This window comes from Balearica regulorum, chromosome 9, assembly GCF_011004875.1.
Source record: "Balearica regulorum gibbericeps isolate bBalReg1 chromosome 9, bBalReg1.pri, whole genome shotgun sequence".
Lineage (NCBI taxonomy): Eukaryota > Metazoa > Chordata > Aves > Gruiformes > Gruidae > Balearica > Balearica regulorum.
The window spans coordinates 28,897,390-28,925,383 of record NC_046192.1 but is presented as its reverse complement, the minus strand read 5'-3'; the positions used below and the strand labels follow the sequence as shown (position 1 = coordinate 28,925,383).

Sequence of the window (27,994 nt, the reverse complement as noted above, 5' to 3'; positions counted from 1 at the left end):
TCCTGGGTGGACACACAGTTAAAGATAATTTGGTTCCTTAAGAGCATTGAAATAATCAAGGCAGTATTTGTATCAGGACAAATTTTTGCTTCGTGTCAGTAGAGGATGAAGTGGTTAATTTCCCATTTCTGCCACCTTCTTAAAAAGAAAGCAAATATATATCTTCCTCATTAAATCATCAGGAGAAAAGAAAAAAATAATGCTACGAGAGCGATGGCTGCCAAGTCACTTTTCTCGGACTGCTCTGTCTGTTCTGCCTGGGCTTCTCCATACACATTTTTTTCTTTTTTCCTCAAAGATCTGAGGGTCTGAATCCCCAGCCCCCCTCTTCTGGGACTGGATAGGCTTCTGCATCCGTACCCTTGGCAGCTGCGTGGAGCCCTGTGCGGAGCAGGAGCAGGACCTGGACCTGGACCTACCAGCTGCCCCCCGTAGTGGTGAACAGCTTCCCCTGGCCGTGTGTTGGGGGGGCTGTGCTGATTTCCACGTTTCTGCTAGTGGGCAGACTGTGAAATTCCCACTTGCCTCAGGACCTCTCCCTTGAATCAGGTGCAGTCCCTGATTGTAGGAGACTTCTGACATGGCTCTTCTTTGAAGACCAGCTTTTGCAAGGCAAAGCAGATAATGCAAACGAAGCCAGCAGGAACATACATTACATTCTGTCATATGTTTTCAGCTTTATTGCTACAAGCTGCCAAACTGATCTCAGGAGCTGGATATTCTGGCATTAGCGATGGTCCCTGTTGCATGCACATGCTGGAGCGCACACGTTGTGTCACCTGGGGATGGGGAAGGCTCCTCCTGCAGTTAGGGAGAGGAGACCTGATGGTCTCTGCCTCGCGCAGACCTTGCACATGGCTGCGTAGGACAGTGTGTGCCAGCCACTGTTTCACCTTCTTTCGGCTGTCCCTTGTGCTCCAACTGCTTGTGTTCTGTGCCCTTCTCAACTGCTTGCGCTCTTCCTAGGCTAATGGTGCCTTCGGTTTCTCCTTCCAATCTCTGGTTCACCTCCTCAGTGGCTTTCAGTCATTTTCTGCCCTAACGTTACTTGTGCTGATCCAGTTCCCTGTTCTGAGTGGAGCCTGTGTAAGACAGGAGTATGTGCCTGACTGATGGTCCCGTGGGCTGCTCCTTCGAGCTGAGAAGTTATCCTGTGGGGAGGGCAGTGAGAGCATCCCCGGGGTACAGCGGTGAGTGCTGTCATCGGTTAGCGCAGCTCAGGGACGGTGCAGCTCACTGCATAGCCACGCAACAGCTTGATGTCTCAGCATTACATCTCTTTTAAGGTGTTTCTCTCCTATCTCTGTAAATCATTGTCTACGCTCTCTGTTAAGAGGAGACCTCATTCTTCCTCTGGGGAGCGTACACAGCTGTTTGTCTTGCCCTTTCTCCCATGGCTTTGCAGTAGCTGGGAGGCTCCAGAGCTATGAGAATATCTGCCTTTGTTCATCGCGCTCTGGATGGGCCTTGTACTTTGAGCTCTTTGGTTGACTTTCAGCATGATCTGGTTTACCAGGCTGCTGTGCAAATTATGTGCTGATTTTGGGTTAGCCTCATCTCCTTCCTTTTGAGAATTTGGGGGATTTCATTAAAATCTCTTTGTTTCTTTGCCCTTTTGGGGATTTCTCAGCTCTTTTCCCCAATACCAGATGTTTGATGCTGAAGTCAGACCTGTTCATACTCAGCTTTGCACCTTACCTTAGCACCACTTTTTCACCACTGTGATCTCTTCTCCAGTTACCGCTGGTAACACCACCGTTGTCTGAAGGGTCTATTCTTTGGCTTTGTTGCAACCTAGACCCGCCAGTACTTGTGTCAGAGCTCTGTGAGGTTAAGCTCTGACAAGGTGATGACTTCTTGGTCTTCTCCCGTGGGTATTACCAGCGGTGATTTTCTGTCTGTATCTTGTGGGGCCTGATTGTGCAGAGGACTCCTGTACTAGGAGCAGCTGAGTAGTGCCATGGTCTGTGACTCTTCTGTGCACAGCTTATCTTCACCAGGCCAGTTGTCTCAGGCCAGTTTCCTGTTCGATGCCCTTTGTTCACTGGGTGCCCAGCCCCTGAGCTGGAAGACGGACAGGGAGCAGAGTGAAGCCCCCATAATCCAAGGGGAAACGGTTAACGACCTGCCAACAGGGAAACATTGCAGAAGTTGCAGGAGACATCAACCTCTGTTCCATCGAGAGATCTCGTAATAGATGGCCCTTCTCCGGGGTGTTTGGGCAGCCCAAAATTCCAGCGTCAGAGGTCCTTAGAGGAGCAGAGACATCGCAGCTTGGGCACTGAACAGAGCATTCATGCTTTGCTGGTCTTGCTTCCAGTGCTTCTGTGCGCAGACTGCCTGACAGCATGTCCCTCGACCGGGGGGTGAAGGCTCCCGTCTCTGTTCTGAGGAGCAGCACCCCCGGGGACCAGCGCCGTGGGAACCTGCACGTCTGAGTGCCGTGGCTGAGGGCTGGAAGCAGATTTGCAGATAGATCGTAACCAGAAGTTTTAACCCTAAATCTGAAAGTTTTGCACAAGACCATGCGTTCCCACGGTGGGTGCTGTACTGTGTCCCTGGCGCGGGGCATGGTTCCGACCCAGGGGTGGTGCTGGAGGCGTGCCCGCTCCCCTGGCCTCGGTCCTGCAGACTTCAGTCAAGATACGGCATGACAGCGCGTGGTGGTTTGATTCGTGCTGTTGTTCTTCAGGCACTTCTAAAGCCGGTGTTACCTTAGGCTGGGGTCTAAGAAACAGCGCTGCAGGACGTGTCGTGGGGAGGAAGGGAAGAAATTAGAAGTGAAAACTGAAATGTTTAAAAAATATAATTTGATTTCTTACAGAGATCCAAGTGTTTAGTAGTTGGTAGTCTGAGCGGAGTACGCACACCAAAGCTTGCGTGTTACCAGTGATCAAATACTAAATACGTTAATAAAATCTATGTGAGAATGGGTTTTTTGTTTGGTTTTTGAATGTGGTGCAATGGCACATTAACTCTTCTTTAAAATCTTTGTATTTTCGTGTATCAGTAAAACTTAATGGGTTAGAAACCACTGTCATGGCATCCCCTAGCAAGCTTTTTATTCAGATGTGGTGTTTGGCTGTTCTCAGGCTGGAGCAAGTCAGGACTAGCCGGCACATGAAAAGGAAATGCTGTGGAGCTTGTCATAAAAACAGCGCGAAAGAAATGTGAAGCTCTGATGAAAAGCTGAAAGCTAACCTATAACTTTCCTATTGTTCACATTATTTAAAGGTTGGATGTCCCTTTTTGTATTCTGGTGATTAGAGAGCAATCCTCAGATTTCATAAGAGCCTGAACAACGTTATTACAACAATTAGTGTGTTGCTTCAGTCTAAAACTCCTTTACTATCATATTTAGCAATATGAACTACAGGGTTATTTTTAAAGCAGATTAGCCACCTGGATAATATACGAGACTGGCTTTTTCTTGTTTTTAAACATAGGAAAGTGGTAGCAGGATCAGAGCTTGCAACCCTGGGAGGATTCCTCCAGCGTTACACGTGAGATGTGCAAGACAGAGGCGCTTTTGTCAGCGGAAGGGTCTGAGGCTTCCCCTCTCCGTAGGCGGTTTCCTTCAGTCGCTGTTCGATGGCTGTCACTAGAAGGGAAAGAGGGAGGAAGGGAGCTAATTAGGAACTGACTTTTAAAAAACTCATTTCTTTTTTCCCTCTGTCCTCGAGTTCTCACCTGATGTCGATAGGTAACCTGACGTTACGCACCTCGGCTGCCTGGTCCCGCCTGTAGACTTCGCTCTGTTCCAGTGCCCTCGCGTTTCACATGCGGCCGGCTGGCTCTGCGCGTTTGCGTGCCCTCCTCTGGGTAGTATCTTGGTGTTTGACTTGGCTTCCCAGCTCTTGTTCATCATGCAAATTGTTGTTTTGCATTTCTCATTAATTGAAGTACTGCTGTATGTTATGAGAGCTTTCTCAGTACTCAGAGTCGTAGGAGCCTTGATGGGGGGATACGTGTCGCTGTGCCAGAGTCGGGACGTGTGTGAAGTGCAGAATTTGTCTTTAGGCATTCAGCAATGAACTTGCTGTCCGTCCGAGGAGAGGCAGTCCGATAGAAAATCTGGAAGGCTAGATGGTGTGTGTATTAGCAAAGGTATATTCTATTTCCTTTTTCTGAAACACAAGTAAAATAAAAAATACAAAGCAATTGTAAGCCTTTGTGTACCCAAATAGGATTGATTTCCTACAAAACTCGACTGCCTAGTGCCCAGTGGTTCCCCTTTTGGGAACCCAACAACCTCTAAAAATGTTTAGAATAAGTGTCAATAGTTTTTGTGCGAATCCTGGACCCTAGGAGCCTGGAATAAGGGTCATTTGTCTGAACAAGTTTTAAGGCCTGGTACCAGTTTTCCCATTTCTAGGTTGCCTGTTGCTGCTAGTCAGGAGTGGAGACAAGCAGATGGGCGCTTGGATGCCAAAAGGAGAAGCCCAGCTGGCGCCTCGTGGGGGCAATGCACTGGAGCACGTGAGGTGGGAACATCAGATGTGTTTGCTCTGACTTGTACAGCTGCTGGATCTAGGAAAAGCAAAGGTTTCTCTCAGCAGCTCCTGAGTGTCGGTACCAGCCTTTGCAAGGAAAGTTGGGACAAACATCAGATTTGGAGAAATGGTGGCTGTTGTATTGAATACGCTGGTAAACTGTATGGAATTACATAAATTCCCTGACTGTGCTAAGGAAGTCTGGAGGGTGCAGAAGAGCAGCTCACTGTGCATGCTGCTGGTGCTCCCTGCCTGTGGTCTGGGCTGGTGCCTTCCTTGTCTCCGAGGGAAGTCTGTTCTCGAAACTTGTCTCCGTTTTGGTCAGGTGTAAAATATAAAATGCCACTTTGTTTTTTGGTTGGGTTTTGGTTTTTTTTTTTTGAGCCTTAAAAAGCAGAGGCCTAAACTTTGAGGCATTTTTAACTGTTAGAATTCTTACTTCCACCTGGAGGCAGGGATCTACAAACTTGCAGAAAAAAGTGCAAAATCCTAAATGTTAGAATTTAGGGGACGTTTTTTTCTGTAGGTGGATCAACCGGATGTCCTGTCTTTGCAGTCACCTTGCCTTTCTCTGCTACAGAGTTTGGTAACTCCGGCTCCCTTTTACCTACCTGAGAAGCAGCAGCTGAAAAACAGATGATTAAGACTCCTCTGAAACCTTTGGCACACCCCTTACTTAAGGAGCAGCTCAGCCCGTTTTGTGGTTACACCCACCCTTACGTGGGCTCTTAGTACTTACCTGTGTGTAGTGCCAGTGTGTGTTTGTGCACGGCGTTAAAGGAGCCCTGTATTATAAGCCATGGAAATTAGATAATAAATAAAACTTCCACAGTGGAGTAAGCTTTCTGTTCTTCAGCACTTTCATGGTTTATCGCTGCCATATTGCTCGTTTTGTGTTACTGTCTTTCTCTGTAATAACCACAAAAATGGACCAGACTTCCACTTTTGAGTCCGGAGCTGGATGTGAGTCTGTGCGGGGAGTCCTGGGGAGCTCCGCGGGAGCGATGCCGGGGGCTTCATTTGGGCGAGGGAGGACCCAGCCGCCAAGTCTCGTGCTGAGTTCTCCCCTGGTGTGCCCAAAGGTCAGGAACACAGATTTCCGCGGGTGCCTGCCTGGTGGAAGATCACAGCAGATTTACAAAGTGTCTTCCCCTGACGTTTAGCTCTGGTCACTACGTTAATTGCTGCAGTCATCGGGCTTAGAGAAACGTCTTCAGACTCCTCATACATTTCTTTAAGCACTTGCTAAAGTGGTGGCTGTTTTAGCAGCTAAGAATTTAATATATTTGCTTTTACTAAAGTAGCTCCATTAATCCTGTTAAACACTGTCTGTGTGTGGGGAGAGAGGAATTAATTCCTGAACAGCGTTTAACCCTGAGAGGAAGACACCCTTTGAGATGGATAGATAGATAACGTTGATTTGTAGGGAAGTTTGGAACCAACTGGAAGCTGGTGGAGGATTGGTTCAGTTTCCAGTTGTAAAAGGGTGTTAGTTATGTATGGAACATGCCTCGTGGAGCAGATACAGTGAGTACGGATTGCTAAATAAGACGTACATCTACCTGTGTGGCAGAGGCCGGGGAATCCCAACGGCAGCTGTAATTAATGCACAGTAATCTAAAACCAGTTTTGAAACAATCGGGCTGCGTGGAGCACCCTGCCTGACTGTATTAGGCTGCTGTAAATATGTCGTTTCTAAAAATAGCAATCAAGTGGTGATCGAAGTGCCTGGCAGGTGTGAGAAGGCGTGAAGCTAACAGGAGAGCTTCAGAAGGGAACTTTGTTATAGGGACGTGACTTTCTGCGCCAGGTGCTGGGGACCCTCACGCCGCAGCTCCGCAGCGTTGCAGAGCGGCAGGAGAGGAGTGTCGGGAGTGTCGGGCACGGGGCACGGGCCGGTGGCAGAGCAAGTTGTGGTGCTTCCCCGGGGCCGCTCCTGCAACGCCACGTCCCCTGAGGCAGGGCAGTCCTCGGGGCTGGCGGTATGTCGGGGGACAAGTAGCAGTAGGAACGTGTTGTTTGAGGAGCAAGGAAGCGTTGCTGAGGGCTGAGGTAAATTTGAACATGTTTTTTAATGTACTTTTTTTTTTTGTTTAAAGCAGATAATAGAATTATTCTGTAGATTGTCTTAAGTTATAGGAAAGTATTTTAATTCATAGGCTATGGTTTGTCTGTATTCTGTGAGGTGGACGTGATTCAGTGACCAGATCGGAAAAATCTCTGTTCTCGTTAGCCTTGCAGAGCCAGCACAGCAGCAGCAGACTACAGACTGATCATTGCTAGTTTCATGCACCATCGATGCTATTTCCTCTTCAGAGCGACGCGGCTATGGCTGTGGAGTCACACGAGCGACTCCTGGGAAGCACAGGGCTCTGCGGTGCGAGCGCAGCAGCGCTGTGGCGGGGCAGGCACAGCCAAGGCACGGCCGGGCTTCCACAGCCTTCATCAGCGACGGCGGCGTGGGTGAGAGAGCACTGCTCAGGGGGAAGAGCCGTGTTACGTCAGGGCCGGCACTCTGAGCGACAGCTTTTGGCCTCTTAAGGCTAAGCAGGGAGCATAAATAGGGAAATTAATTTTGCTGTTTTTATTAAGTATTAATATTACAGTACAAACACCCTTTAATTTTCTACAGCAGAAGTAAAACAAATTATTTTTTAACTTCCCTATGAATATGCAGAGACTGTAGAGCATGAAGCTGCAGAATCAAGATTCGGTAGGAGACACTTGTGTGTCCAGTTCAGTTTTTGGGTTTGTGTGAACTGTTTTCCGAAATGACTTTACTCTCCTGCATAACACCTTTTCTACAAACGGTTTGCACAAGAACATGTATATCAGGGGGTCCATGCAGACGTTGGTGGCAGCCAGCCACAGCGTGCTTTCTTTTGCAACATAGAGCTGGTTCTGCAGCTGGCAGTCCATTCGGGTGGTCGTCTGACTCAGAGTATAGGGAACCCTGCTAAAATGAAAGGGGGCAAAGCATAAGAAAAATACAGTAAAAATGATGAATACTTTCCCCTTGATCCTTTTTTCACTTTTGTTGTCTTTCTTCTGTGTTTTTATATAAGACTCATATACCTTTTTGGCAATAATTATATAAAATAGAAACATGAGGATGAGAACAGTCCAGAAGACAAACTGACAGATATAATTGACAACTTCGTGCCATTTGAGTCCGAAGTAGTTCTTCAACGAGGCACACTTCTTCACGGATTGGGGCGTTGCTTTCTTGTTCGATAAGATCATGTTAGGCAGCGAGAGAACAAAGAAGAAGAGCCAGACCAGAAGCGCCAGGATCTTTGCTGAGGTCAGGTTTTGCACCCAAAACTTCCCAAAAGGTCTCACAATCTTGAGGAATCTGTCAAAAGCAATGAGACCAAGTAGCACTATGCTAATATACATGGTGTCATAAAATACTACAGCTGAGAAGCGACAGACGAAGGCTTTGAGTTGCCACGGTCCCAGGCCAGAGTCCGTCAGGATTTTCAGAGGAAGCATCAGGGTCATTATAAAATCAGAAACTAAGATATTTTTCAGGTAGACAATGAAAGTTGACGTGCTTGGAATATGGAAGAAAGCCCAAAAAGCCAGGCTGTTCAGTACGAGTCCCAGAAGGAAGACGAGTGTGTACAGGACTGGGAAGATCAGGTGGGTGACTGTGGTGTCTCGGTGGCACGGCGCAGAGGAGGGTGCTCCGCTGGAGTTACCGACGGTACTCCCATTTGCAAAGTCTCCCATTGTTTGAAACAGACTTGGGTGAAAAGGAGAGAGAAAACATAAAACATGACATTCTGTATTTAGAATTACATGTTCCTTACAATGACAGGCAGGTTTACGCAAATAAACACAAAACCTGAATGTGCATTAAATGGACTGACAGATTTCTCTTCTAGTTCATAGAAAAATCTAAATCTTTGCCTAAGATTAAGTTGTTTACAAGCTAACGTCTAATGAAAAGTTAAAATGGTATATATTCATTATGGAGGCCTAAGATAATATAATAGCATGATATGACAGCAGATTGCCTAGACCACCATTTGTCTTTATGTGGAAATGTATTTTAACATTGAAGAGAAATTTTACAGTTGTGGCCCAAACGCAAGGTGCTTCTGGGGAAGCGACTTCTGGTATTTCTTACCAAGCACACACCATTTTTCCTTTCTCAGCACAGACATAAATAACATTTTCAAGATAAGATGCACACTGCTAGTTATTAGCCTCTTACATCAGAAAGCCAAATGACCGAGTGCCCCATCGCACCACGTGAACGCTCTGATCATGCTCACGTACCTGAGCAAGCCTGGCAGCAACTGTCTCAGAGAGGGGTCTTGGGCTGCCTCCGCTTCATCTGCTGTTCCTCTGCTGACAGAAGCCTTCTGCAAAGTATTAAGAATGGGGAAATGTGTAGAAAGATGAGACTTTTTCTGTTGGTGTGGTGTGTTATTTACTTCCTCATTTTCATGTGTTGCCTGAGTTAGTCGTGTTTGCTGTTGCTTTTCTCTCTTCCTTTTGCTCTCTGTCAGAAAGTACACTACCTTCTCCTATACTGAGAAAGAAGAAAATGACCATGTCCATCAAGACAGGCACATTTTCTGGCTTTTTGTTTGTGTGGGGCAGACCTGATGGCACCTACGCTGTGCCATTACGACTTGGCTCTGTTAGAGATGTGGGATGAACAAACACGGAGTGTGTCCCAGCGGTTTTCCAGGATAATCCTCAAACGTAGCTCTGACTTCTTGTTTGTGTGTGCCAATAGCCCTGTTCTGGCAGCACTAGTCATCATCAAATGTGCGACCAGCCAGCCTGCTCAGAGCCACCCTTACCATGGGTTACTCGGCTAGAAACTCACGTGCACTGACACATTCAGAAGCTGCACCTTCCCTCTGCAGCCTGTTAGCATTGACACATGAACCTGAACTTGACTTTTCACCTCCAGAATGGCATTTCTGGTTTATTTTGGTGTCAGTGTAGCCAGGTGATGCAGTGTGCTGGTTACAGCCGCTTTCTGGGTCTGGCAGAAGCTGCTGCTGCTGCATGGTATGCTTTGTATTTACTATGTGCTTGTTATGTAGAATGTTGGAATCTAGTGCATTTCTCTGTACACACAATTTTTTTGTGTAAGTTTTTAACTGAGTCATGCAATTTGTCTTGTATTTTCCTGTCAACTGATGACTTGGGTTCTGCTCCTTGCTTGCTGCGCTGTGGGAAGTGGCTCTCATTGGGCCATCCCTTTGTGGGCAGACATGGATTGCTTTTCGAGGTTCTGGGGCTGCAGCTGTGTTGATGGGAAGTTTGTGCGTTAGTATCTACACGTTGGTTAGTGTAGGTGTGCATGCCGGTGTCGGTGTTAAATGGCTGACAGAGAGCAAAGAGCCTTGAGGGTGGCCGGGACGAAGATCACCCTTGCCATTGTCATCAACGTGACATGTCCCTCGCTGCCTGACCCGACTTGCATTTGTTCATCAAGGACTACATAAAGCTGAGGCGGTCCATTGCGACACCCCAGGGCTGATGTCCGAGGCTGCATCTTCCACGTGTTGTGCCAACTGGCCTCTTGATGCTGTTCCCCACTGTAGGAGCGGGCACTTCGTGCCTTGCGTCCCCTACCAGGGGCTGCCGTGTGGTACGCGGGTCACTGTAGCGTCTGCTGTCTGAGCAGCTCACCTGATGGGGAGCAGCAGCTGCCAGGTTACTGCTGCTCTGCACGGGTAGGTACAGAAATGGCGGGTGGAAGTGGGGCCCCTGGCGTGAACCTTCCAGGCACCAGCGGGAGCGGAGCGGTCCTGGGGCCCGTGGGGCTGGTTGTGGAGCCGCTCCACAGCGACTGGCAGCGCTGGCTCTGGGGAAGTAACAGCGCCGTTTACCTGCTGTGTAACCCAGGTACCGATTGTGATCTGTGTTGGTGTGTATACCAGCGTAAGCAGTGCATGAAACGTTTTGTGAAATACTTAATTCATCCAGGGGGGTTATAGAAGATGCGTAAGCTCTCAGGCTGAGTGCTGAAGTGAGTGAACTGTCCTTTTCAGGAAATTGGATATCGGTCGTAAAAACGCCCGGTGCCCTGCCAGGCACAGATAAGAAGAGCAGACCGGCAATGGCTTCTGGCCGCACTGAGCTATTGCGCGATGGTGAAACATGTTTCTGAATTAGAGCTGGTTTGCAGTGATGATAAATGAGCCATAATTTATTACAATAGCCTCAGATCTTTTTCTGTGTTTGTTGTGATACCTGAAAATGTTATGTATCTGAAAATGCTTCCCTTTTTTTTTTCCCCCAACTTTTCCAAATGAAAAAGGGGCAGTGGTTAATTTTTTTGTGTAGTGCAAAAAACCTGCCCTTAATCAGTAAAGATTTTACCATGAGTCTTTCTTTCCATAAGGTCTAAATATTCTGTAAATTGAGTCCTTGTGTATTTTCTAATATAATACATCGTTGTCTACAGAAGTGTCCATTTTTGTTTATTCATATAGTAAGGTGAAATATTTGAAGATTTAACTCACATCAAGACAAGCCTGATTATGAAATAATATCCTCTGACATACAACTATTAATTATTGGTCAATGGATTAAGAATTGCAAGCATATAATGAGATAAGCAAAATGTTATTCTGTTACCAAAAATCTGCACAGATAAATAGCTTATCTACATATGTCCTGTATTTCTGTTTGTCTGCCAGTTGCGTACGAGGTGACAACTCCCTGTATTAAAACATCACTGTGGAGGTTATTTGCATCTCGCAGATCTTGTTTTGTTGTGGACTTTACTCTGGCCCAAGTTCATCTGTTTCTGCAAAATGTTTGCCATTCATAATCGCATTTGTAGCATTTCATGACTGTGTTTTAATTTTTTCCTTACAGCTCCAACTAAAGTTCAAACTTCTTCCTAGCAATTCTGACAAGCATGGAAGTTGTGATCAGGTGGTGCTCTTGTTTTAGTCAAGCTTTCTAGTTTCGCCATTTTTGCAACCGGTGATGTTGGTTCCAGGGTGCTTGTGCTTTATCTGTAGGACAATTTCCACAGGAGACGGTGAAATTCTAGATATTCTCCTGCAGGTTTTGTGCTGCTTCTACCCACCAATAAACGTACGTGGCCAAGAAGGGTTACGGGTAGTTCTTAGCTCTAGAGTGGCGTCTCATCTGTGTCGTCTCCTTCGTTCTGCTCCTTCATCCGTGCTCTGAGTTCTGACGATGCCACGTGCTTGCACAGCATGTTTAGCAAGGACTTTCGAAATGATTTGCAAAGGAAAAAGTATATGAATGGATCTAGGCACGCATTTAGTGATGTCAGCCACAGCGTGCTCTCTTTCAAGTAAAACAAGGTGTTCTGAGCAGAGCATTCAAAAACGTCTCTTGTTTGGCTCAACGTGTAGGGGATTCTGGTAAAGTGGAACGGCACAAAACAAATAAAGAACACTGCAATAATTATGAAAACCTTCACGTTTACAGTCTTTTTGGATGCCTTTCCTGTGCATCTTGTCCTTTTATAGGATTTGTACAGTTCTTTACTTATGAGCATGTAGCATACAACTATGACAGCTAAATTAACCCAGAAGATAAGTTGACAAACGTAGTTTACGATTTCATGCCAGACTAAGCCAAACTCAGATTTCAAGAGAGCACACTTTTGTACGTTATCAGGCGTTTTCTCCCTGTTCGTTAGAATCATATTGGGTAATGAGAGAGCAAACATTGATATCCAGATTGCTGTGGACAGGATCTTGGCACCTAAAAGGCTCCTTGGTGTTGATGTTCTGAACGGTGAAGTGGCTTTCTGATAGCGATCGATAGTTATCAGACCAAGAAACAAAATGCTGATATACATGGTGAAGTAAAACACAACCTGGGTTACCTGGCACACAAATCCTCTCAGTACCCATGATACCAACTTAGCATCGCTAAAGATTTTAAACGGAAAAGTCAAGATCATGAGGAAGTCAGAAATGACAGTGTTCTTGAGGAAGATGATGAAATTGGATTTACTGGATATTTTAAAAAAGACCCACATTGCCAGGCTGTTCATGGTGATGCCCACCAGGAACAGGACCGTATAAAGCAAAGGAAAAATGACTTGACTGATTTTGTTATCGCTGGTGCAGTTGCTGTTGTTTCTAGAGTAGCTGAAGTTGGTTGTGGCTTTCATTTGCACTTTGCCTTTTCCCCTCTTCCTGTAAAGACAAAAAAGAAAAAAATGAAACTGTGAGTTATATCTTTCATAAGACATCAACCTTTTTAGTCTACTTTTAATTTTTGTGTTGGGAACATTTCCTGGGGGATTTTGTTGTGGTTTATTTTACTGAGGAAGTCAGGTTCCTACAGGAGAAGAGCGCTAGATGTAGCCGTGTTTGTAAGGTGGCCTGTTCGGTCTGCGTGACTGAAACGCTGCGGTCACCTTCCATCCCGGGCTTCCGCCCAGCGCTTCCCACACAGCTTCCCTGAGACCCGCGCTGCCCGGCTGGGCAAGGGGCCACCATGGCGGTGGGCAGCGTGGCCGACGTTGTGCCGCCTGTTCCTGGTGTGGGCGCGTAGGTGACGGCGCAGCTCTGGCTGGGTACGGCATGGGGCTGGGGGCTCTGACGTGGCTCTCCCGGCCCCCGCGGCCCTGCTGCTGGCGTTACAGCCTGTGAGGCCCGAGCTGGGCTGCCATGGCCTGGTGATGGAGAGGAGCTGGTGAGGCCCAAAGTGTCCCTCTCCTCCCAGAGAAGGGAGGATGTCCCTTTCTGCATCTTCCTCAGCGTGGAAAGGGATAGCATTTAAACTCCTTTTCACTGCAGATTTAACAGGGCCAGGCTGAAGTAAAAGGAATGAAATGCCCCTTTTTATTCTATTTCTGCTTGGCTGGCCATCCGTCTCTCCTGGTGGCATTATTTATGAGAAGCTCAACATGAGCCGGCAGTGTGCGCTGGCAGCCCAGAAAGCCAACCGTGTCCTGGGCTGCATCAAAAGAGGTGTGACCAGCAGGTCGAGGGAGGTGATCCTGCCCCTCTACTCCGCTCTGGTGAGACCCCCCTGCAGTACTGCGTCCCGCTCTGGGGGCCCCAGGACAGGAGAGACATGGAGCTGTTGGAGAGAGTCCAGAGGAGGGCCACGAAGCTGATCAGAGGGCTGGAGCACCTCTCCTATGAGGACAGGCTGAGAGAGTTGGGGTTGTTCAGCCTGGAGAAGAGAAGGCTCCAGGGACACCTAATTGCGGCCTTCCAGTACCTGAATGGGCCTACAGGAAAGCTGGTGAGGGACTGTTTATCAGGGAGTGTAGTGACAGGACAAGGGGTAATGGGTTCAAGCTGAAGGAGGGTCGATTTAGATTAGATGTTAGAAAGAAATCCTTCCCTGTGAGAGTGGTGAGGCCCTGGCACAGGTTGCCCAGAGAAGCTGTGGCTGCCCCTGGCTCCCTGGCAGTGTTCAAGGCCAGGTTGGATGGGGCTTTGGGCAAGCTGGGCTAGTGGAGGGTGTCCCTGCCCATGGCAGGGGGGTTGGAACTAGATGATCTTTGAGGTCCCTTCCAACCCAAACCATTCTATGATTCTATGGTTCTATTTCAGCCTCGCGTTTGGTTGTCCTTGAAGGAGGTCTCTGCCCTCCCCTCCCTGCCCCTGCTCAGACGCCGGGATCGGCCGCTCGCAGGCTGCCGCCATTTCACCCTGCTGCGCAAAGGGTGGATGTGGCACCCCACAAAGTCACTGGTTGTTGCTTCCAAGGGCCCTACACGTTAGCACTTGGATGGCTAACGGGGTCGGTTATTTCAGTGGTTAGACATTTGCCAGCAACGTCTGAAATTATTTGTAGCTTTATTTATGTAGGTATTTATTTATGTATACCTTGACTCCTAGTTTGACAGTTTATCCTGTCATTTTCCTAAATCAGTTGCTTTACCAGTGCTGTGTTGCAAATCAGTCTAAAACTTCCCTGACTGGGGCCAACGCGCAGGAGTTGCAGCCTCCCATGAAGGCGCTGCTGAGAGCCTGCGTCGTGCTGCCCAGAGCGCGTCGGCTGGCCGGTCACCCACAAACAGCGAGGGCTGGCGTCCGCGTAACTGGTAGCGGGCTGGGCTGAACGCTGTGGCTCTTAGTCTGAAAACCTTGATCACATCGGGTCTGATCCGAAGTGGCTGCCTGGGAAAGCCAGGCAGGGATGTTGAATCAGTCAGTGTTGCGTTTCAAAAGGAGTAACTTTTCAGGTGTGTAGTGATGCAGTTGTAAAAATTGCTGTATTTCCCTGTGATCTCTGCCTCTGTAACGTAAGGCACTCAGGGGAGTTGACGCTTTGTCAGCCAATGCCCAAACATCCCTGACATCTTCCTTACAGACCTGCAAAGTTCTGTTTCTATCTGTAAGATAGAAATAAATTAGCTTATGCTTTGAAGTGCCCAGTCTAATCCTAATGAAGTAAGTATTCCGTACGCGTGCCCAGTCAGACACCAGTCCCCCTCCCCAGAAATCCAAGAGCAGATTACCGTGGCGTGCTGTTGGGAAGCGATGGAACGCTTGGCTCTGCTGGGAAGCTCGTGTTGCTGACGGAGGGTCGGCCGCGGTTCCTCTAGCTCTTCACCATGTGAGCGGGCAGGAGCATTCCCACGGGCGAGGAGAGGCTGGAGGGGCAGCTGTGCATCCCACTGAGACTTAGACCTTCCTCTGGCTTTGAACTGGCTTCTGAGCCAGAACAGCTGCAAATTCCAGGTGACGCACTCAGTGCTTCTGCTTTTGTTTCCTCTAGAATAGAGAGAGAAAAAGAATTTTTAAAAATAATTAGAGGTTTACTTCCTGATTTTGCCCTCCTAGCAGAGTCACTATTTTTAAACAAGAGCATGTGTTTTGTAATACTGCAAGTTTCCTGAGCGTAGAGTTGCGCTCCCGTCTGCTACCTTTTTGCCTTGTGATTCTTTAGTATTATTTTGTATGCAGCCTTATTTAGTATAATTTTGTATGCCACCTTAGATTTTTTAAGTAGTCTTATGTTGAAAGGAGTAGTGATTGGTTAGTTTGGAGAAGGTAAGTATATTACCAAACAAAATATTTATACCTTAAATGACTTGCAGAGCAGTTCTCCGAGTTTTTAAACTATATACAGTGCATCAACATGATATGATACATTTTATTAGAAGACTAAATGTAACCAATTACAATTTAAATAAACTCTACATACTTCAATTTCTTTTGGATGTGCAAAACAGAATTTTAGGAGTTGGGCTGCATCTTCTTTTCAATGGTATTGTACATAGTAAGAGAAATGACACACAGTTTTTAGCCATCTGTCTTCTGTCTATTAATCTACTGCTGAATATCAATCCAGGGGACAGTTAGAAGGGTCATGTGCACGCATCCTCTGACCTTGTCCTTGTAGAATACACACAGAATTCATAATATGGGATGACATTTTTTCCCCTCTGTATTTTTACCCTGCCCCTGTAGCGATTTCCTTCGGCACTGTTTCCTCCACACCGATAACCACAGGAGATGCTTTCAGTGACAAAGAGTTCCTGACTGCTTATTGCAGTCTGGGCTGCTCGGGTTGGGTTTCTCCAAGTGGTGACAGAAAAAAGAAAAGAAGCTTCACTCATATCTGGTCTTTTCAGGATGAATCTTCAAGTCACGAGTGTAACCAGCGCATGATTCTCCTTTATGGTGTTGGTAAGGAGCGTGATGAAGCGAGGCATCAGCTGAAGAAGATTACCAAAGACATCCTCAAAATTCTGAATAAGAAGAGTACTACTGAAATGGGTGGTAAATGCTTTAATGCCGCTGTATGGTAGCCTGTAGCTAAGATCACGGGAGCTGTGAGGTGCTCAGCAAGTTGTCTGGAGTCATGCGTGTTACCACGATATTTGGCTTCCATCCTCTTCATAGTCACTGGGTGAAGCACAGACCGGAGTCCCGCAGCACGAAGCGCTGGCTTGCCTTAGAGCTGCACCAGGGCAACGAGGGGCCTGTGGTTAGAAATCCCTGTTCTCCGTTACACCAGCTTGGCTCTGACACTTGCCTTAGGCTAAAGCCTGGAATCAGAGATGCTGGCCAGCGAGAGCCGCGTGTGCCTACCCTCCTAGTAAAAATGCACCACTGGTTTTCAGTTCTTGTGGGGTGTCACTTTTTTGCGTTGGAATAACCTTAAAGTAGCTTTGATATCATTACACAATGTGGCATATGTTTGTCCCAAGTATAATGGAAAACTGAGGCAAGTAGGGTTTTATGTAGTCATGAGTAAAGCTTATTCAAATTTTTATTGTCTTTTAAATCAGTCATAATGCAAAACTACTAGGGCTACATTAAATATAAAATGACCAAAATAACTTTTTGTCTGTTAAGTTGGGGATGAAGGGCAAAAAGCCAGGAAGACCAAACAAGAAGCGTTTCCAACCCTAGAGACCGTGTTCACAAAACTACAGCAACTGTCCTATTTTGATCAACATCAGGTGACATCTCAGGTACTTCCCTTGTATAAAATCGTAGCCTTTTACCTTCTGCTGTAGAGATATCAAATAGGAAGCAAATTTCTGAAGGTTTTAGAAGTGTTTTGTATATACCAAGAATTGTCAGCGCACTACTGCTTCAAAGGCAGGAGAAAAAAATGCCACCTTAGTATTCCGAAATATCTGCTTCAGTAGATAGTGGGGTGTTTGGGTGGGTTGGTTTGTGGCTTTTGTTTGTTTGTCTTACAAGAAGCTTTCAGGATTATTATAGATGTCATGATTTTTTTAATGAAAAATTGGAAATAAATTTTACAGAAATTTCCATTAACAGCACTGTTCAGGACTCGTTGGTAAATTAGATACTTATTAACCAATCTCTTGGATATGTATGAGGTATGTTACTGCATCTGTGCTTATGGGGGATGGTGAGCTCTTTGGTTTTGAGCAACAAACAGAGTGTGTCTCTCTGAGAAGCTGGTGGATAAGACAGTTTGTTCTTTTCTTGAAATGAGAATTTATAGTCAACCTTTACTGACAAAAAGCTGTATCAGTGGCTGACTGGAGAACATAAATAATTTATTTTAAATGACAAACCTGATTTTCCTGGTTAATATTAGGACATGTAAGTGTGCCAATGTATCAGCGTAGAATTACATCACTTTGTCCAGTGTTACTGTTTTAAAGTATATTTTAATAATCAGAGGCTAGCATAAGTAAAAGAGGTACATGTTAATTTATAAGACATATTTGGATCTGGTCTTCTGAATGAATTTATTACAGGATAACATGTTATTAATTATCTGAAAACCATCAATAAAAAAGCACAATGCAGTAAGGTGAAAAGTAAAATGATTTTGCCTCTTCTTTAAAGCAAAATGCTCTATGGTATAAAAATCAGTATTGTAAATGTTAAGAACAGTTTGACCCTCAACTGTAAAGCAGCAGAACAGCATTTTCTGTGTTGTCAATTTTGAAAATAAAACGGCATTACAACTGACTCACACAATAGTAAATAGATGTACTTATGCATGATTTGTTAGTGCTTTTATCTGCAAAATGCTGTCGCTTGCTACTATCGCTTATAGAACAGGATTTTTGGAGCACTAGTGTGTCTAAAAAGCCCTCGCTCAACTTCTCAACATTTATTTTCACAGATCTCCAGTAACGTTCTCGAACAGATAACTAGTTTTGCCTCAGGAACTTCATATCATCTTCCCTTGGCTCACCATATACAGCTCATCTTTGATCTCATGGAGCCAGCACTGAATATCAATGGACTTATAGACTTTGCAATACAGGTAAAGAAAGTTCATTTTGGGGGGGTTATGTCAGGATAAAGCTGTGATGCAATTTCTGTAAAACCAGAAATAAAACAAGGGCTGAACTCAAATTCTCCTGATTTGCTGCCATGCACTTTTATCTTGTTTCAGTTTTCATGCACTTTTTCAGTGTTTCATGCACTTTTATCTATGTTTCAGTTTCCCTACCTCTGAAACAGAGTGCCAAATACTACTTCTGTCTTACATTGACAATTTGGAGAAGCAATAGATGTATATTATTTTTTAATCTTTCAAAATTAATAAAATTCTGGATTTTTTTAGCACAAAGTATTTTAGGATGGGCTTCACTATTTCAGACTGAACCATCATATTACACAGGAAAGCATCTGGGTGCCAGAAATGCCATGTATTTCTGAAGAGCAGTTCTGAGGGAAGGGGTTTTTTTCTACTTTAACAGTTTATTTTGCTCCCCTCTTTCCCTTGTTCTGTAGTGAGTAAGGAATTTCATTTTTGTTTGCCATATAGTTTTTCCTTAATGTTTTTTTTTTTCCCCACCTATTTTATTTTAAGTTTTTAACTTGGAAGTTATTTCCAGTTCATTATTTTTGTGTACGTGTTTTCAGCTGTTGAATGAGCTGAGCGTTGTGGAGGCAGAGCTGCTGCTGAAGTCGTCCAGCCTGGCCGGAAGCTACACGACAGGGCTGTGCGTCTGCATCGTCGCCGTTCTGCGGCGATACCATGCCTGCCTCATCCTCAACTCAGAGCAAACCGCACAAGTCTTTGAAGGGTTTGTGGCAGCTACAATTTTCCAAGAAGTATTTTTGGTGTGCTCTCTTAAGCATTTGGGTTCAGGTAGTGAGCCAGTATCGCACTGCCATGGGAAGGCTGTAAGCGAGCTCAGGTGAGCGGAGCAGAGGGCTCACCTCTGGAGCCGGCTCCCCGCTGCTGGGGCTGGGGGACCCACGCACTTGGTAACCGAGGAAAAGGGGGACTGTGGGCTTCCACCCATTGGCCCTGTGCTGGGCTCCCTGAGTGCCTCTGTGTCCTGTCCTGTCCTCCCTGGCGCCCAGGCAAGCGCACGGGTGGCACCAGGCTTCACATGAGCCTCGGCAGCTTGTAGGTGCAAGGTCTGTCATCACCTCGTCCAGCTAATGGTGGGGTTTATATGATATGTAACTATATGAGATGTGTTTTTAAGGCGCGTCAGAATGAACTCAGAATGGTTTTATTTTTCTTTTTGCAGGTTGTGTGGGGTGGTAAAGCACGTCGTTAATCCCTCAGAGTGTTCCTCCCCAGAGAGGTGTATTTTAGCTTACCTCTATGATCTGTACGTGTCCTGCAGTCACCTGAGAAGCAAGTTTGGAGACCTCTTCAGGTGAGTGGTAAGGGGATTTTTCTCACCACTGCCTAGCCTGTACACTGACGCAGGCTACCGTGGTTTCAGTTTGGGTTGCTTTCCCTGGAAAACACGCCGTTGCCTCTGCTGCTTTACCTACAGCGGTGCAATTCTCTTGCCTGTGCCGAGTGTGGCAGCAGAGCATGTGGTCCCGAGCCTGCGAAGTGCTCGCGCTGTGCTGGTACCTGCCGTGGAGGAGCAGAGGCTGAGCCCTCCTCGCAGCGCTGTGGTTAGCTTAGCGGGTTGCTCCAGCACACAGCGCTGGCGTGTGGGACATGGGGACCATCGGCATCGGGTCGGCTGCCGAGGCAGCTGCGCCCGCACAGCGGGACCCCTCCCCGCACACCTCTGCTTTGCAGGTTGTGAGGTGACTGATTCAGTTCCGTTAATGCATCAGCAACCTGGCTGTAATACAATCAGTGGTGGAGGAAAACATAACTAGATCTTGGCTGGTGCAGATGTAATATTCTATTAAATATTGCCTTTGATGTGGGGAGAGGCACAAACATGTTTGAGTTTGTGAAGTTTTATGCTCAAATGGTCAGTTCCTTGATTTTTAAATTAAAAAAAGTATTTTAGGTACCCATACGCTGTATTTCTGGCTCTTACTTTTTAAAGGGAGAGCAGAGACCTTTCATATGCAAATACACATCTTGTGAGACTTACAAACCACTTCAGTTACTGGTTCCCCTCCTAGTTTATGTACCTGGGTTTGGTTTGCGTATTGCAGATTTGTGGTTTTCATTTCATGGGGAGCAGGAAAAGAGTTCTCAGTAATAATCTTAATGTTTTAATAGGTTTACAAACACATGGGAACCATAGCATTTAATATGAGAAACACTAGGAAAAAGAAATATGAAATATAGAAGAAATACAGAAGTGTCTTAGCTGTATGTTCATTTTTCCGCTTAAAACCTAAAGTTCAGTAACACAATAAAAAAATAACATTTTTATTAATACTAACCTACAAGGGCAAATCAAAACATCATCTAGTAATATAGAGATACTTAGGGTATTAAGTCATATATTAAATATGTGATATACGGTACTTGATTTGAAGCCCCTTTTTTCAGACAAGTGAAGTTAGAAACTCTCTGAAAACTGGTAATAACATTTCTGTATACATTTTTTAAACAGCTGTGTATCAGGTAATAGTGCTACACTCATTTTCTTTTTGGCTTCCTTGCTGCAACTGGAACAAAACCAAACCCAGTTGTCTGTACATGGCAACTTAATAAGCTCCTTCTTAGCATGCTGTAAGTCCAGCTTTTTCTCTCTCTAAGTCATTTTGAAGCAACAACAAAGTACAGTCGTAAATGTTCAAATTTAGAGACTTACCTTCCGTATTACTGCAGTGCTTTGAAAATGGCTTCTGATACCATCTGCAGTGTTTTTCATGACTGGGTTTTACTAAGTGAGCTGCATGTTTTGGTTTAGTATGCTTGGTATATTTAGCTGTATTCACTAAGCTTCCTTTTTTAAATCATTCCTTCACTTTTTTTTTTGAATCTTATCTTCTGACCACTCCCCCAGCGTTACTTCCTGCGCAAGTACAGCTTCAGAGGCTGCTTTGCTCAGGACTCAGTATTGTGTTATTTGGGTTTTGGACCTGTCTTTCTGTGACCCATGGGGTAAGCGTAGGTAAATGCTGCGATGACAGAGTGTCAGGACGTATGTGTGCCCAGGATGCCCGTTCACGTAGTGCCTGGTGTGTGAGGTATGGGGTGTTTGTTTTCTACTGGTTGGTTTTCTTTCTTTGCTGGTATGCTGGCTGTTAGAGCAAAGGGTTAACGTCAGGCATTACCCTTCCAGTAGATTAATTATCCTGCTAATGGCCTCTTCCTCCTGCCCTGGAGCATCCAGGAGGAGCAGTGTGTGTGCAGGGGCTGGCAGTGGCAGGGTGTCCCCAGGGCTGCCCTCCCTGGGTGTCCCCAGAGCTGTCCTCCAAGCCCCACATCCTGGCGCTGCTGCCCAGACCCTTCCTCAGGTCACAGATACCTTCCAGGTGGCACAATGCTTCCTCTGTCTTTTCATCCTGGGGCCAGTGGAGTTCTAAAACTTCCCAAAGGTTTTATGTCTTTTGAGTTAATTTCAATCAGTAGATTTTTTTTTTTTTCCATAATGAGGAAGTCTTCCCAGTTGTGAAGTTTGTCCATGTGGGTGTTGTTTCCAGCTGTGGTATAAAACCCAATGCTTGAGGCAAATGCTCCTTAGAACATTTTGTGTGTGAAATTTGCATTCTTCACTAAGACCTTTTTTTTTCCCCCTGAAGAAAGCCAATTAACATACAGGTATTCCTAGCCTGGAACGTTTCCTGACGTTTTGTCATAATCGTTAATGACAAAATATGACCTTTAACTGTCTTTTCTCTGTTTACTGATTTCATCTTTCAAAAAGTTGTCTGCTGTGTCACGTTATTACCAAATATAGAGGTTTTCAATTTAGATAAATTTTCTCTTTTTTCCTTAATTAACTCTTCTTACCACTGTTGCAGCTAGCTATGCCATAACACAGAAAGAAAGGGAGCAATGTTCCAGTTCACGGAGAGGCATCTGATGCTCTGGGAAGTCATTGCTAGTAAGGGACGAATGTGTGGTCCTTAGCCAGCTGCTCACAGCTCCAGTCACAAAAAAGGCATAGAAGCGATTTGGAAACTCGAGACTTTATTTGCAGGAAAACTTAAATGAAATTGATTTATCAGCGTTATTTTCTGGTAGATGGTCCTTATCAAAAATGAGTTTGAGAATGTGTACAGAATGGTAACCACACTAGGATTTTCTAATCCCACACGGTATGTTCAACAGCATTTCTGCACAGTACGTTTTTTGGCAACTCTCTCTTTTTTTGGTCCTCAGTAGTGCCTGTTCTAAGGTGAAGCAAACGATATACAGCAATGTTCAGCCTTCAAATTCCAATTTACTGTGGGACCCGGAGTTCATGCTAGATTTTATCGAGAATCCTTCTGCTCACAGCATTAACTACTCAATGCTGGGCAAGATCCTGAGCGATAACGCAGCCAACCGCTACAGCTTTGTCTGCAATGCACTAATGAATGTGTGCATGGGGCACCAGGACGCAGGGAGGTAAGGCAAACAGTGCTGGAATCGGAACTGGATGGATTTTTTATGTGGTTTATATGAGGTTTCCTTTCACCTTTTCATTTTGTGGGGTTTTTTTGCAATTATTTTCATTCAGTACTCTTTCTGATTGCTGAAAATTTATTGAATAAGTTTTCTCTGAGTTATTTCATTAAATCGGTCTGCATAATTTAACAGAAGGGAGTAACAAGTGGGAAGTGCTTGCTGTAAGACAGTCAGCAGTTGTGCCGTTTCAGACAGGACAGCTCAGCACAAGCTTTGCTCATTAGAAGCCTGTAAATGAGGGAAGGTTCTGCATTAGGTCATTTCCTCCTTCTGATCCAATCAGAATTTATTAAATGTGTAATTTATTCGTTATGGAATTCATCTTCACAGGTAATTTGTAGATTTTTCCAAAAATATTTTTTTAAACTATTAAGAGTTTTATTGGATAGAAGCTCCTGAAGTTGTAGCAGCTGTCAGCTATATTTTAAGAGTGGCTTGGGCCTCAAGTTGATCTCCACTGACTAGAGTTTAGGATGAGACCTGCACTTCAAGAGGTTGTCCAGAACCGCATTACCTCGGTTGTTTTTCTGACAGAAATCCTTCCCTGTGAGGGTGCTGAGGCCCTGGCACAGGTTGCCCAGAGAAGCTGTGGCTGCCCCTGGCTCCCTGGCAGTGGTCAAGGCCAGGTTGGATGGGGCTTTGGGCAACCTGGGCTAGTGGAGGGTGTCCCTGCCCATGGCAGGGGTGGCACTGGATGGGCTGGGAGGTGCCTGCCCACCCAAACCAGGCTGGGGTTCTGTGAAATGTGGGCAGAGCAGAGTACCTGAGAGGAAGCAGTTTTGTAAGAGCAGCAAAGAGGAACATCTAAATGTGGCCAAACGAGTTTCACTGTGGAACAGAGAAAAAATAACTTGTACTGGGATGAGTCAACTCTGCTGGGTTCTTTAAAATGTTACATAACTCTGAATCATACACCGAGTCACACATAACACAATATGAAGCAAAATTCATTAATGTCCATTGATTTTGTGACTCTCCTCCCTCCTAAACAGTAGTGCTGGCCTGGGGCTGGGGAGATGTGCACCATACACACCACTTTCCCGTGATGTTTTGCATGAGAGAGGATGGAGCTGCTGTTTGTCCGCCAGCACTGAGGAAAGGCTGGAGTGTGCCCCTGTAGAGAGGGGTGGGCTCAGGCGGCGGGGGTTTGGGTGCTCCATCCCTCCTCCGGGGCAGCTCAGCACAGCTCGGGAAGCTGGTAGGAATGCAGGGCAAACAGAGTAGGGCTCACACAAAATAAATAAAGGCCCTGTGCTACGTAGATTGGATGAGTGCAAGTTACAGGGTGCAAGTCACGTACTGTTTTTTCCCCAGATGCTCCAGTTGTCCACAACTGAATACCACTAGGTTATATGTACAGGAGCATAGTCACATTTGGCCATAAACCCCCACCTTGAGTAAGGAAACACCAGTTCTTCTGCCAAGCGCTGACCTGCTTTGACCTAAACATTTATTATTTACAAAATATCTTGCTTCTGTATTAGTTTTTCTCTTCTTTCCTAGGATTAATGACATAGCAAACCTTTGCGCAGAGCTGACGGCATGCTGCACAGTGCTCAGCTCAGAGTGGTTGGGGGTCGTAAAAGCTCTTTGCTGCTCCTCAAATCACGTCTGGGGTTTCAATGATCTGCTCTGCAGTGTGGATGTAAGTTCAATAGCTGCTGAAGTACCTGTTAAACCTATTTACCTGGGGTGAGCTTAGAGGTGTAGTAAGGTTTCCATTCAATACAAAATGCTGCACACAAATTTAGTCCTGTATCCATTTGAGTTTTCAAGACTTCCAGTGAGAATCCTGATTGATTTTTATTCTTTCCTGCATCTTCAGGGTTAATGTAGAATTTGGGCAGTGCTTAGAGTTTTCTCTTTGTAATTTTTTTTTTCTTTATTACGGAATGATAAGGAATATCAAAGGTACTCCTTGAAAGGAGCAGCCACGTCCATATACTTTTTCTAAAATGCTGATGGATGTGCAAATCACTATTTGGATTTTAAAGACCCTGTTTTGGCATTGATTCTCAGATTGTAGAAGGGGTGGTGCACTTTGCTGTTCCTTACCCACCCGGTGTAAGTTACCATAGTCCTGTTAAAGTCAACAGGATTCTGGTGACTAATGTTACCCAATATCTGATTCAATATATTTATCTATAGTTTGATTACATATGCCTTTGGGAACAGATTGAAGCTGTGTACTTTGGGGATGTATTCTTGTCCTGAAGCTAAGGAATGAGCATTGGTGTTACCAGTTTTTGTAGAATGATACAATTTCCTCAAGTTTTTATAAGACTAATGTTTTTTATTTCAGAATTTGTGGAAGTAGGTTTTTTGTTAAAGTGAAGTTCAGAGCTATTGGTATTTGCCATAAAATGTTTGGGAAATGCATTAAAATGTAGAGACAAATGCTTATGCGTAAACACGTTACTGTTTATTCTTATCGTTAATTCCTTAACAATCATGGCAGTGGTGTGTGCACTGTTGTGTGAAGCCTTGCAATGTTTTTCCTTCGAGGTGAGCGACCTGTCGTTCCACGATTCCCTGGCCACTTTCATCGCTGTGCTGATTGCCCGGCAGTGCTTTTCTCTGGAAGATGTAGTTCAGCATGTTGCATTGCCTTCTCTTCTTGCAGCTGGTAAGAAATTACCAAGAGATAAACTTAAATGAAAAAAGACTTCTTAAGAAGTCTCCATTGATTGAATAAGTAGTGTGTTCTGAACCGCGTTCTTGTGTGGAATGCCACCTATTATGCATTGCAGCATGTGTGTCCCTGCAGTTCCCAAAAGGAGCGACGCCAAGTTAGATCAGAGAACCCACACGTGACAAGTGGTATCAGAGTTGCTGACAGCGCACTGTCCCCTTCTGTTATGCAGCCTCACCTTCTGCTCACGGCTCTTTTCTGCTCTGCGCTATATGCTCAAATGTCTGCCAGATCTACTCAGGTTGTGCACTTCCTTCTGGCATCAATCTGCCTGACGTTGGCATTTTCCTTCTGACCTCATCGTCTTTGCCTCCAGCCCTGGAGTACTGTAGCTATGGTCCTCTTTGTCGGCCACTTCACACATTTCTTTTCACTTACTGCTTGGATTTGTGTTTCTTATTTCTGCTTTGACTGTCAAAAGCCATTTTAGCCATGTATTCTTTTCTGCCATTAATTACATCTCTTGCTTACCAAAAGCCATACTATCCTTTCCTGTTTTTAATGACTCAAGGCCATAAATGCTGATTCCTGTTGATGAAATTATTGTATTCCCATTTAAAATGGGGCTGTGAGGTAGAACATTTCCAGGCCTGCCACTGGGACTTGAGAGGTTCTGGGCAGATGTCTGATGTCCACGTCCCATCTTCCGTAGCCTGTGGAGATCCGGATGCTGAGCCTGGGGCGAGGATGACCTGTCGGCTACTCCTGCACCTCTTCAGGACACCCCAGGTCTGCCTCTTTCCCCAGGGAGCAGGTAAGTGGCCTGCTGTGTGTGCCTTTCGCTTCAGAAAGTGAACCCAGAGGGTTTTTGATGGCTTCACATTTCATGTGTGAAAATACCCATAGTGCGAGTAGAAACAATAGCCTGTTTAAAATTACAGAAGTGTCACTCATGAGAAGTTGATACATACTATTCTCACTTGTTTAGGAGATGTTTTATATTCATGTAAAACGATAGAAGTTTGCTGAAACTTATTCTTTACCAACACCTGGCCACCCAGGTGTGGCATAATGTTGACGTAAAACTCAGCCATATTGATATTACATCTTAAAAAAAGAAAATTAATTTTTAACACAGCATCTGTGTACACTTCAGCAAAGAGGAACACGTTTAGAAGAACTGTTCTGTCAATAGTTCTTGTTTTGCTTTTGAATTTCTTTGAAACAGTCGTGTGACTCTGGGACCTATTAATACTGGTTTTGTGCCAGTGTGGCTGCTGGCAGGGGTAGCACTTACCACAGTCCCCACCCTCCTTCGTGTGAACTTCTGTCGGTGCAGTGACGGCTCCTGCAGTGGCTCATCTTGCGGCGGTATAGAAACTAGTAGGGATTCACATCACGCAGTTCGGTAGCCTTGCATGAAAATTGAAATTAAATGTGATTTTAAATAGGGTATAATAAAGCATCTAGTCCAACAGAAGAAACATGAGGAAATAGTTCTCAGAATATATTAATGGAATTCTCTTTCCTTTTAAATTTGAATATTCTGTGGTCTGACCTGTGTGTGTTTGCCACAGACCAAAAGAGGAAGGAAAAAGGCAAGGAACAAGCACTTGACAATTAAAAGGAAACAAGCCTGGAAATAACCTGTGTTTTGACTTACTATTTCAGCAAATTGGATGACAAGACTATTTCTATGGAAAAACGGAACTGAAAGAAAAAAAAATTCAGCTTTTCAGTGGTATCAAAATCTTGCATCTAAAAGTAATATTAAATTTCTTTTGACCAGAAATGAATGAGCTTTTGTTGCGTATTTGAGGAAAACAAGTAAGAGAGGCATGAAGAATACTGTCTGAGGAACAGACATATGTTACATGGTCCCAGGCTTCCCTAGAAATAAAAGTGGATTTGAATGGATAGGAAAAATCATGTCTCAACTCTACAAATCAAACACAATGTGGCCACGTCGCAGTCTTGTCTTACACATGGCCCAATTAACCACCTGAGAAAGGTGGTGGATTCATCCTTCCTGTCTCCCTCCCTCCCTGCCTTTCAGTCTGTTTACCTTCTCCGTGAAGTTAGAAGAACACTGACTTCTTTTGCAGTCTGCTGCTGAGCTGCAGACTTCGGCTTAACTGTGCAACAGGCATTTATATTAATTCATTTTGCCTCATTTGTTATGAAGCTTACATGAGGGGACGTAGTTTCCGAAATCTGGGAAGTCAAAACCAAAATACACTTCAGTGTCTCATGGTAGTTAAATTCAGTGTTTACGTGGACACAGTGAAATGACAGGCTCCTTTTTCTATTTAAAAGATCATAGCTTATTTTGATAATAATACATCATACCCATGCATCCCAGTTGATTTTAATGACCTACCTGTAGGTCTTCAGTTTCAATTTCAGAAAATTCAGTTCTTCATTCAGTTATTGTGCTTCTGTAGCTATTGTAGATGAGAAGGATTTTGTACAAAGGAAATTTTAGTCGGTAGATAACAACCACTTTCTACAAGATTTACTCTTCTTTCCATAGGGAAGTTATTTCCTGGAATTCGTTCTTCCTGTGATCGTCACCTCTTGGCTGCTGCTCACAACAGTATAGAAGTGGGAGCTGTGTTTGCAGTCTTAAAAGCAATTTTGATGCTTGGTAAGA

The 27,994-nt window shown here is 45.1% G+C and overlaps 3 protein-coding genes across 6 annotated transcripts in view; 1 reads left to right on the top strand and 2 right to left on the bottom strand.

Annotated features, from left to right (window-relative positions):
• MED12L (mediator complex subunit 12L) overlaps positions 1–27,994 on the top strand; it is a 149,625-nt gene that overhangs the window by 89,515 nt on the left and 32,116 nt on the right. For both annotated transcript variants that reach the window (XM_075761763.1, XM_075761762.1), the window contains 10 exons: positions 16,060–16,207; positions 16,787–16,905; positions 18,045–18,188; positions 18,794–18,957; positions 19,414–19,545; positions 22,422–22,649; positions 24,213–24,354; positions 25,215–25,335; positions 26,054–26,155; positions 27,875–27,988. In XM_075761763.1, coding sequence (XP_075617878.1) covers positions 16,060–16,207; positions 16,787–16,905; positions 18,045–18,188; positions 18,794–18,957; positions 19,414–19,545; positions 22,422–22,649; positions 24,213–24,354; positions 25,215–25,335; positions 26,054–26,155; positions 27,875–27,988 — 1,414 coding nt within the window. The remainder of the gene's footprint in view (positions 1–16,059; positions 16,208–16,786; positions 16,906–18,044; positions 18,189–18,793; positions 18,958–19,413; positions 19,546–22,421; positions 22,650–24,212; positions 24,355–25,214; positions 25,336–26,053; positions 26,156–27,874; positions 27,989–27,994) is intronic.
• P2RY13 (purinergic receptor P2Y13) lies at positions 6,209–9,079 on the bottom strand. 2 transcript variants are annotated; one of them, XM_075761766.1, is made up of 3 exons: positions 8,781–9,079; positions 7,569–8,241; positions 6,209–7,449 (listed from the first exon to the last, which is right to left on the bottom strand). In XM_075761766.1, the coding sequence occupies exons 2-3, from the start codon at positions 8,226–8,228 to the stop codon at positions 7,231–7,233; spliced, it is 879 nt and encodes a 292-aa protein (XP_075617881.1). In that variant the 5' UTR covers positions 8,229–8,241; positions 8,781–9,079; the 3' UTR covers positions 6,209–7,230. The 2 variants fall into 2 exon arrangements, with proteins under 2 accessions (XP_075617881.1, XP_010303165.2); XM_010304863.2 differs by having other exon boundaries at positions 6,209–8,241.
• On the bottom strand, positions 10,926–21,188 carry P2RY12 (purinergic receptor P2Y12). Of its 2 annotated transcripts, none has more exons than XM_075761767.1 (3): positions 20,905–21,188; positions 14,941–15,196; positions 10,926–12,655 (listed from the first exon to the last, which is right to left on the bottom strand). In XM_075761767.1, the coding sequence occupies exon 3, from the start codon at positions 12,628–12,630 to the stop codon at positions 11,611–11,613; it is 1,020 nt and encodes a 339-aa protein (XP_075617882.1). In that variant the 5' UTR covers positions 12,631–12,655; positions 14,941–15,196; positions 20,905–21,188; the 3' UTR covers positions 10,926–11,610. The 2 variants fall into 2 exon arrangements, with proteins under 2 accessions (XP_075617882.1, XP_075617883.1); XM_075761768.1 differs by lacking the exon at positions 20,905–21,188 and adding an exon at positions 19,487–19,584.